Source organism: Nematostella vectensis, chromosome 4 (assembly GCF_932526225.1).
Source record: "Nematostella vectensis chromosome 4, jaNemVect1.1, whole genome shotgun sequence".
In the NCBI taxonomy this organism is placed as follows: Eukaryota; Metazoa; Cnidaria; class Anthozoa; order Actiniaria; family Edwardsiidae; genus Nematostella; species Nematostella vectensis.
The window spans coordinates 1,777,828-1,787,557 of NC_064037.1; the positions used below are offsets into that span (position 1 = coordinate 1,777,828).

Here is a 9,730-nt window from a genome sequence, read left to right on the forward strand (position 1 = left end):
GCTATCTTTTAGGGTGTTCTATCCAATAACAATCGGGCTTGCAGATTAGATGACGGCACGATTTAAAGTCAATAGAAAAGAGATGTGCTGGATGGCAATATCTCAAGACCGCAGTAAAATTCAGGAAACCTGAGACTATATTTGTTTTTTTAATGCTATCACTTTGAGCTAAAAATTCCTTCGACCAAAGCCAATGTGCTATCTCTTAGGGGTAAGAACAAGAGAGCATAAGATAAGAGAGGGACACTTTGTGTTTTTCCCCGCGCGCCATGTCCATTCCGAATCTGGCTATGTTTAGTAACCACCAAATCACTACTGCTCGTGCGCATTTTTACTCACCCTACCCCCGCGCTTTGGCATTTACATCTTGTTGTTTGCCGCTGTTTTGTGACTTAAAACCGAAAATGTATACCATCGAAAATTTAATTCTAGCATCAAGGTTACGGGCAGTTGCGGTTTATTAAGGGTATGTAGAACTTCGAGGATTGCAAGATTTCGAAAACGAGACTTAAAATCAAGAGCGGAAAACCTCGTGCTTCAAACACCGTGTTTGCTCTAACTTGCTGCTTCTTCGTGGTTTCTCAACATTCATTATTAATGGTCAAACGAAATCTGTAAGTTAGACATTAGATATGATATTGATTTTTGTGAATATTCCGGTTAATTGAAAAGGAATCCAAGAAAAATACATTTCATAAAACTATCCTTGTAGCGAGGGAATGCATTTTTGTGATGATCAAAGCCAGCAAGCTGAAGTATCTGAGGTTTTGTAAAAGTGTGAAAATAAAAAAGGAGATATTACTGTACTTCTTTGATGTTGTTATTATTATATGTTATATTATTATGTTGTTATTATAAAAGCTGGAGTCGGGATTTGAATCAAACGCGGTATCACAGCCATTTCATCGCTCGTCGGTTTTTTCTTTCACTTGACTTCGCCGCTCAGACACTTCACTTCACTTTAATAAATTGCGCAACCTATTGTACAATATGTCAGTGCGCATCGCAGTGCCGAGTCTAAAGCCCAGCGTGGAAGGCCTCTGGGCAGCCTCTCATGTCAATTACAGACTGTGGAAGGTTGTTCTACAGTCTCAGTGCACGGGGCAAAAAACTATATTTATGTATGTCAGTTCTAGCGTTAGGAATAGTATAGAATTCAGAGTGTTGAGTGCGGGGCAAGGCGCGAGACGGTTTCCTCAGATCTTCGAGTGGCAGGATAGAGGCATTATTTAGGCCACTGTTTAGGAGCACCAATGATGAGGTGCGCCTGCGGTCTTCGAGTGGCTGCCAACCCAGTTCGGAAAGGAGGCGCGTCATTGAGCCGGGCTCGAAGGAGAAATTATAGTCTGCCGTAACAAAGCGTGCTGCACGCCTCTGGACTTTCTCGATCTCGACGATGAGCTTGCTGGTATGCGGGTCCCAGATAGCACTTGCATATTCCAACGGCGGCCTAACGCGGCCTACGTAGACTGCTTCCTTCTCTTTCGTGTCGCAAAAGTGCAGGTTCCGCTTAAGTAGGCCTAGGATCTTGTTTGCCTTGCTCACTGTTTCAGCAACATGTCTGTTCCATCGAAGGTCCCTTGTTATTGTGACTCCGAGGTACTTTATTTCCTCAACAAAGTCCAGGACCACACCTTCCAGATAGTACAGGTGGTTGATGTTGTTTCTGGTCTTCCTTGAGATGCGGATCATGTTACACTTGGTTGCTTGGAAGCTTATGGACCACTGGTCAGCCCAGGACGCGAGTCTCGATATGTCTCGCTGTAGCTCTTCGCAATCCTCTCGCGATCTAATAGTGGGGTAACAAATACAGTCGTCTGCAAAGAGTCTGATCTCGGACCGTACAGATTCTTGTATTTCATTTATAAACAGGTTAAACAGGACAAACAAAACATTCAAACTAGTCAGGGATTTAGTTTTCTGTGAGTATATTTGCCAATCTTGCTTACTTAAGTTAGACTTGTTTTCTTCTTCCGAGTTATTTTACATGATCTCTTTTCATTCCTGTCGAGTTGGCAAAACAACAACCCGCAACCCGCGTGGAAGTAGGACAAAATAAAAGGAGCAAATCCTCACGCGCAGTGATGGGGTGGTGGTCACTAAAATAGCCAGATGTATCCCACTATGCTACAGATCTAGTAACCAGCAGCGCGGGCAAATTTCCTTGGGTCCGACATTCCATATAAGGAACCGTCCTTGTTTCTACTGACAGCTTGCACGATATTCTGCGAGGTCCTGGGGGAGACCGTGTGATTGCGAGTTTCCAGTGCCTTACGGATTGCCAGCGGTAATTCGTAGGGCGATCGGTCAAGATATGTTACTACATCGGGAAAGAGTTGGTGATGAAGGCGAGGTTCTTTGACAGCTTCAGAGAGACTTCGGCCGAACCAGAGCTTGCTCATAGACACCTACAACCAGCCATCGTGGTATATGAACATATTGAATTGATATAGTGGCGGGTATATCTATCTATCCTCGTCCCCTTATGAACCTAGAGAATACAGGGCCCTCGCCCCTTACCAACCAAGTGATCCACCCATTGTTTTCTGTCTTGGTGGTGAAACAAAAATACTTATCCTGAAAGCAGAAGTTTCATCCTCTTGTAATACTTTCCAAATACTTGTAATACACTCTCCCATCAGGCTAGTACTGGTGATGATCATTTCCAAGCACCTATCCCCCCCCTCGGGGTCCCCTGTCCTTACCAGGCTAGTATTAGTGATGATCATTTCCAAGCACCTACCCCCCCCCCCCTCGGGGTTCCCCTGTCCTTACCAGGCTAGTATTAGTGATGATCATTTCCAAGCACCTACCCCCCCCCCCCTCGGGGTCCCCTGTCCTTACCAGGCTAGTATTAGTGATCATCATTTCCAAGCACCTATCCCCCTCCCCCCCCCCCCCCCCCCGGGACTCCCCTGCCTCTTACCAGACTAGTACTGGTGATGATCATTGACCCGCCAGCGGCGCCACACACCAACTCGACGTCGCCCTCCTGGTCAGTGAAAATCACGGGTGCCATGGAGGACTGTGGCCGCTTGCCAGGCTTGATAAAATTCACCTCACTTGGGGGAAGGCCGTAAAGGTTGGTGGCACCGGGGGTGCTGAAGTCATCCATCTCATTATTAAACAGGATCCCTGTGCGCCTACCAAGATATGCGGCGCCAAATCTGCAAATAAAAAAGACAGTCAGTGTTATAAAGTCGCGTACCCTGGCCCAAAAGCCTCGACCGTGGGGGTTCGAGCATTTTTTTTATCATGTTTTTACACTATTGGATAGTAACCAGTATGTTTGGAATAAAGACCCGGGGCGTGCAAGCCAAAAGGCGATTCAGTGCCCCTACATAGTGTATTAGAGAAACTACGCCTATGAAAAAAGTCTTCTCCTTAAGTCTTGCCCCTCAGGTTTAAGTGAGTGGAATTGTCTTTAGATTAGAACTTGCCGAAACCCCATACTGGAACGCCAGCTCCTACAATACAATACAATACAATACAATACAATAATTTATTTTCCGTTGATGACGTGAGGAGTGGTCACCCAGTCTCCCGAGCTCGGGGAGCTCATGGTACAAACGCTCGACAACACTACTGACAACGATTACATTACACATTACATAATAATTCTAATTATGGGAAATAGGGAGAATTTAAATACAGTTGCTGCATTGGCAGCCATGTGGAATGATGTCGCGTAGGTTCTTGCGGAACTCAGAGACGGAATTAGCAGCTTTAGCAGAGTTAGGTAGTTGGTTCCAAAAATGTGATATCAGGTAGTAGAAAGAGTTATGCATATATAACGATTGATAGGATGGCTGTGTAAGATTATGAACAGAAGAGCGCAGATTGTACTGTGAAGACCGGGTTACAAAGAAGTTGGCAATATAAGTAGCCTGTTGCATCCTATATGATTTAAAAAATAATAGAAGAGCCTGAACTTGTCGCCTATGCTCAAGTTTACGCATATTGGATATAGCTAAACAGTTTTCATACGATGACGATCTACCTAGATTAAGAAGTGTCCTTAAACTATAATAGTTAGACTTCTCTAGCCTGGCGTTCTGGGCCCGGTTCCTAGAAAGCAGGTTAGCGCTTATCCACGGATAAATATGGTTATTGAGACATTTGATTGGATAACAACCTTATTTATCTCTGGGATAGCGTTAACTGCTTTCTAGGAACCCGGCCCTGGTGGTTAGGCAAGAGTAGCTGTTGATCCTTACAAGTTTCGTGTGACGTCACACTATAAACCACAGAAAACCCAAGAGAACCACAGGAGCCCCAAAAATAGCGCCTCGAACAATCCGGCTACCCCTACCGGTAGTTTATGGTGGACGTGACAGACACCGCGTCCCCGTTGCTTGCCAGGATGGAGAGATGAGTGGTACCACCGTCTACCGTCTGTCCGGTCTCCGCTCCGTAGTACGAGGCGTTGCTATGAGTCTGGTTGTCCCAGATATTCTGACGAATCTTCTCCGCATACACCGGACTCGTCAGTTTGCTCATTATCTGTCGAAAGATCCTTGCTTTAGGGGTTCAAGCTTACACCTAGCTAAAGGAAGGAAATCAGGAGGGGGGATCTTTAATCTTTAAAGAAGGTGACTGGTAAGATACCTCAGTGATGTTCTAGCTTACACCTAGCTAAAGGAAGGAAATCAGGAGGGAGGATCTTGAATTTTTAAAGAAGTGATTGGTAAGATACCTCAGTGATGTTCTCAAATGCAGGATCTCCAAGCAAAGCCCTCCGCGCGAACGCAAACTTGAAAGACTCCACGATGCGGTGGTAGGTGAGCCCTGACGCGGAGTCTGAAGCGCGCGCCTCTGGTCCAAGATTGTACCCTAGAAAACACGAGAAATGGAATATAGCACGTGTGAATGAGTATATTCTAAGAACCAAATCACGTGCAAATATATTCTTAGAACCCTTATCATGTGTCGGTTAGTTCACTTTTTGGATCATAGACAAACAGTCTTCACCCGGGGCCTACGTTTACCTTTATCAAGACTCGGTTCGTCTTGTACTTTCTGCCGTTTTCAAAATGAGAAAGCTGGGTTCGAGAGTTTAACTTTATCAATTAGTCCCCAGTCCCCCACTCGTGTTATAAAATGCGAATAATAATTCTGCTCTGGCCAAAACACCACACTGCTACTAACCAGTCCCCCATTTCGTGCTCTTCTCTGGCCAAAGCACCACACTGCTACTAACGAGTCCTCCATCTCGTGCTCTGGCCAAAACACCACACTGCTACTAACCAGTCCCCCATCTCGTGCTCTGCTCTGGCCAAAACACCACACTGCCACTAACCAGTCCCCCATCTCGTGCTCTGCTTTGGCCAAAACACCACACTGCTACTAACAAGTCCCCCATCTCGTACTCTGGCCAAAACACCACACTGCTTCTTACCTTTCATAATGTTCATAATCAGAGTGACGACCGGGCCCCCCGAGGGACCAGTGGTGGCGAACATGGTCCTCCCCCCCAGGGTATTCTTGATGGGTACTTTATTAGTTTGAGCCGTGTAGTTTTTCAGATCCTCAGCTGTTACGATCCCTCCTCCGTCCTGGATATCCTTTGCAATGTCTGCAGCAAGTGAGCCTTCGTAAAAGTCATTGGGATTGTCGCGGATTTTTTCAAGTGTTAAGGCAAAGGCTGGGTGCTTTATTGTCGAGTTTTCTGGCTTGAGATTGCCATTCTCCATCAAGAGAGCTCTGTGAGTTGATAGCCAAGACTTATTGGTTTACGTATAGCAGGAAAAGTTATCTCATATCGCTAGACGGATGGCCAGGAGTTGCCGTACCCACCCTTAGTTAAGAACCATGCAATGAGTACGGCAGACCATGCTTTCCCTGCCCGTACCCAGGATTTTTCTTTGGGGGGGGGGGATCCAAGAAAGTGGACCTAATTTTTCCGTGGGGGGGAGGGGGGAGTTCTCAGATAAAAATCTGAACACCCCCGAAAGAACAAAGAGGGATTTTTTTATGGCTACAAGCAAGAGTGTTTTAGCTTGTGCTTTATAGTTTTGTCTACAAATAGCACGTCTATTATGAACCGAAAGTGGACCTTCGGCCGTTGTGGGGGTGGGGGGGGGGGTGCGTTCGCACCCCCTGCACCCCCCCCCCTGGGTACGGGCCTGCATTTTGTGTAGTGACTGCGCAATGGACGTGCAATAAACGACAAGTGGCAATCGAGTTCAGAGTGTCGAAATCTCACCTTAGTCCAGGATCGGCAGAAATTTTAGGTATGGCGCCTTTCATGGCGTCATGAAGAGCATGAATGATCTTGAAGCCGCCTTTAGCCATGTCAATGGTAGGCTGTACCAAGTCTCTCCACGGAAGCTTGCCATACTCCATCCAGGCCGTGTGAAGACCTCGAACCTCTCCTGGTACGGCTACAGCTAGCCCTCCTGGACACGAGAAATCATGAAAATGACAACGTTTTACTTTGCTTTGAGTCTGACTGGGAGGCGTGATTGCGAGAGCGTCGCTGCGCAGGGCCTGTGCTCTTCATTACTGTGTTCAAGGCTCACTTCCCGATTCCAACGTGAGTTTTTGGACTTTGCCTGTTATGGTCAGGGGATTTAGGGGAATGGTCTATGTATGGTTCCTTTTATCTGTTATTTTCTCCTTCATTCGCCCCTGGACAAGCATGCTAACATCAACACGGGTATACTTACCAAGCTGAGCTTTCTCCGTCTGGTTCACGTACATGGTGGAGTTAGCGGCTCCAGGTGCCACCTCACGGAAGTCAAGAAACTTCGCTTTCTTCGTGTCGCGCTGGTAAACGAGCATGAACCCTCCTCCGCCAATCCCCGTGGAGTGCAGATTGAGCAGGCCTACACAGAACAGGGTCGCAACTGCCGAATCCACCGCACTACCCCCCTAGGACAAAGAGAGGTATATCACGGGCGGATAGGGTGGTGGTGTGTATGCGAAGGGAGGGAGATGGGGGACATTCGATAACCGTGGCCCTTGTTATTATCTTCACAGCCTTGTCCTCAGGCTTCTCTCGGTCAGGAGAGGCCGTGAACATGCACGGGCAGCGGAATGGTTAAAAAAGTGAGGAGGGTGGAGGGTTTGTGATTTCGAAGATAAAAATGATAGAAACAGAAATGTATAATATATTTTTTTACCAAGCAATCGACTGTTTAGGTAGATGTAAAAAACGCGCATTTCCATGTAAAAAAAAACCATCCGCTCAGAAAAGTGAGGAGCCCCCTCTGCCCCTCCCCGTCCGTCACCCCTCTCCGTCCGTCGCCCCGCCCCGTCCGTCGCCCCGCCCTGACATTATCACTGGGAAAAACAATTTAATGGATTCTTGAAGGCCTGTAACTTGCTGTTACCACGGATATGCTTTGGGAAATAAGGATTGTGGGGCGCACAACGTTGGTCAGCAATGGATAAATAGGTTTTCCTATGATGATGTCCATTTGTAAATGCGTGCACCATAGATAACCAAAGGACCCCCGACCCCTCCCCAGGCACCCCTAAACACCATTTAACAAGGGCTAAAGTGAGTCAGCCAACCTTAAACACCATTTAACAAGGGCTAAAGTGAGTCAGCCAACCTTAAACACCATTTAACAAGGGCTAAAGTTAGTCAGCCAACCTTAAACAACATTTAACAAGGGCTAAAGTGAGTCAGCCAACCTTAAACACCATTTAACAAGGGCTAAAGTGAGTCAGCCAACCTTGATCAGCATTTAACAAGGGCTAAAGTGAGTCAGCCAACCTTAAACAACATTAAACAAGGGCTAAAGTGAGTCAGCAAACCTTAAACACCATTTAACAAGGGCTAAAGTGAGCCAGCCAACCTTGATCAGCATTTTTGCGCCAAGCTCGGAGCATTCGTCTGCATCACTAGATACAACCCCGCTTTTAAACGGACCCTCTCCTAATATGGGCTTGGGGTCAGCGGACTTGCTATCTTTCTTCTTAAGACCAAGGCCCAGTCCCACTCCTAATGCAATTGCCACAATGATCACCGCAACGACGAAGATGATGACGACATGAAGTCTTTTTAACCTGAAATTTAGTTAAAACCTTATCAACTCACTCCATGATTGGTATTTAAAAGATAGCAGTTGATATTATAAACATTATTATTACGCGTCCACATACGCTCTTGCGTATCTTGTTGTTGTTGTTGTTTATTTCAAAGATCAGATGATATTAAAAGAGCGTGCGTGATTGACGTCATCCGAGAAATGGCGTCCATGAGCCGTGATCTGCATATTTTAGCGAGCTTCGGGTTTAAACACGAATACAGGCTTTCAATTTCAGTCACATTTTTACTAGTCGAGGTAGATTTGAGAGATGTTTCTAAAAAAAGCGATTCTTTTCAACGAAAAATGCGTCTACGCGAGTTTCATTATCTGCTTGAACTTATACTGCTGACGTCAAGGGCCGATATTCTAAAGAAGATAGTGCTCCCGGGGAGTGTAATATCAACATCGGTTTTTTTTAAATAACAAGGTCACATACATAACGTATCTCACTTTAGCGGGGAGGGGGTGGGGATGCCTTAATTTCATGATTACTTCCTCGCGTTTGTCAGACATGAAACCGTTATCAGAGTTATTCAAAGAGATACAAAAACCAGTAAAGCAGAACAGTCATGTTAGTGTGTGTTTTATAAAGAAATAGTATAAGGTGACAACAAAGGGCCTACAACAAATAGGTACGAGGTACAAGATACATTTTATGGCAACGGTCTTCATACCCCTATCCCCACTCTGACAAAGTATCTATTTTACATGTCTTACGTGTCCTAGTTAAAAAGTAAATCATCATAATCACACTTGCAAAATGCACTATTTATGTTTCCGTTCAAAGTGAAAGCGAATTATCACATTACATTATGCACCCTTTAGCTAACCTTCTAAACAAAAAACTTACCCCATTCTATGGTAATCCTGTGGTTGAATTCCTTGTTAACTTGTCTTGATCAACACTGACTACAAAGAGAGCTCTTCTATAGATCAAAGTGCTTCTGTCATGCCGCAGCAGTTTGCTGAGCTCACACGGTCATGCTTGGTCACGAATAAACTCACTTGACCTTGAATTATTTACCGTCAGCTCTTTTTTAGGAGCAACAAAATAAGCACTAATCATACCGCGAGTGTGATTGCTTGACTAATGTAACGCAGTCACCCGCGATGCTCATAGCAGAAAGTGGCGCATTGCGGAGCATGTTTGTCGATTGGAATGTTTTGTTTTAAAGGAGTTGTTGCTCAATTCTTAGCTAAGTGTTTTTCTCTGCTTACTTGTCCCCTTTCCACCTCTCATCCCAAGTAAAAAAAGCGTGAGATAATTCTATATCTATTTTAATTACAAACGTTGGCTATACCTCTTTTTATGATGTTTACATACAACAGCACTAAGTTATTAAAATTTGATAAATTAGAAGAATTAATTACCATGAGGCAATCAAGTATGGGATTGCGTTTGGATTTAAACGGGTTTAACAAAGACACCAAACTGTCGCCTGTCTCGGCGCTGTAGTATAGTTAAAAGGAAATTGTCCAGTACGGAATTTTCGCTTGGATTTTTAAAAAATTGTATTAATCCACCAAGCTGTAGCCAAATCCTCGGCCAAATAGTGTCATTTGATTGATTGTTAAGCTGATTCCCAGATCACGTGATGCTGTCTTGGTAAATGCTGTCTATGAACTCTTTTGTACCCTTTTGTCCGTTATTCAAGTGTCCTTATTCAAATCCGTTAGTCTCCCGACGACGC

At 45.1% G+C, this 9,730-nt stretch overlaps 1 protein-coding gene across 1 annotated transcript; it reads right to left on the reverse strand.

Moving 5' to 3' along the window:
• Positions 1-945: 945 nt before the first annotated feature.
• LOC5509213 (glutathione hydrolase 1 proenzyme) lies at positions 946-9,040 on the reverse strand. The gene is made up of 9 exons (XM_001629693.3): positions 8,890-9,040; positions 7,806-8,016; positions 6,669-6,873; positions 6,206-6,398; positions 5,399-5,703; positions 4,697-4,833; positions 4,313-4,503; positions 2,927-3,167; positions 946-2,408 (listed from the first exon to the last, which is right to left on the reverse strand). The coding sequence occupies exons 1-9, from the start codon at positions 8,892-8,894 to the stop codon at positions 2,136-2,138; spliced, it is 1,761 nt and encodes a 586-aa protein (XP_001629743.1). The 5' UTR covers positions 8,895-9,040; the 3' UTR covers positions 946-2,135.
• Positions 9,041-9,730: the final 690 nt, after the last annotated feature.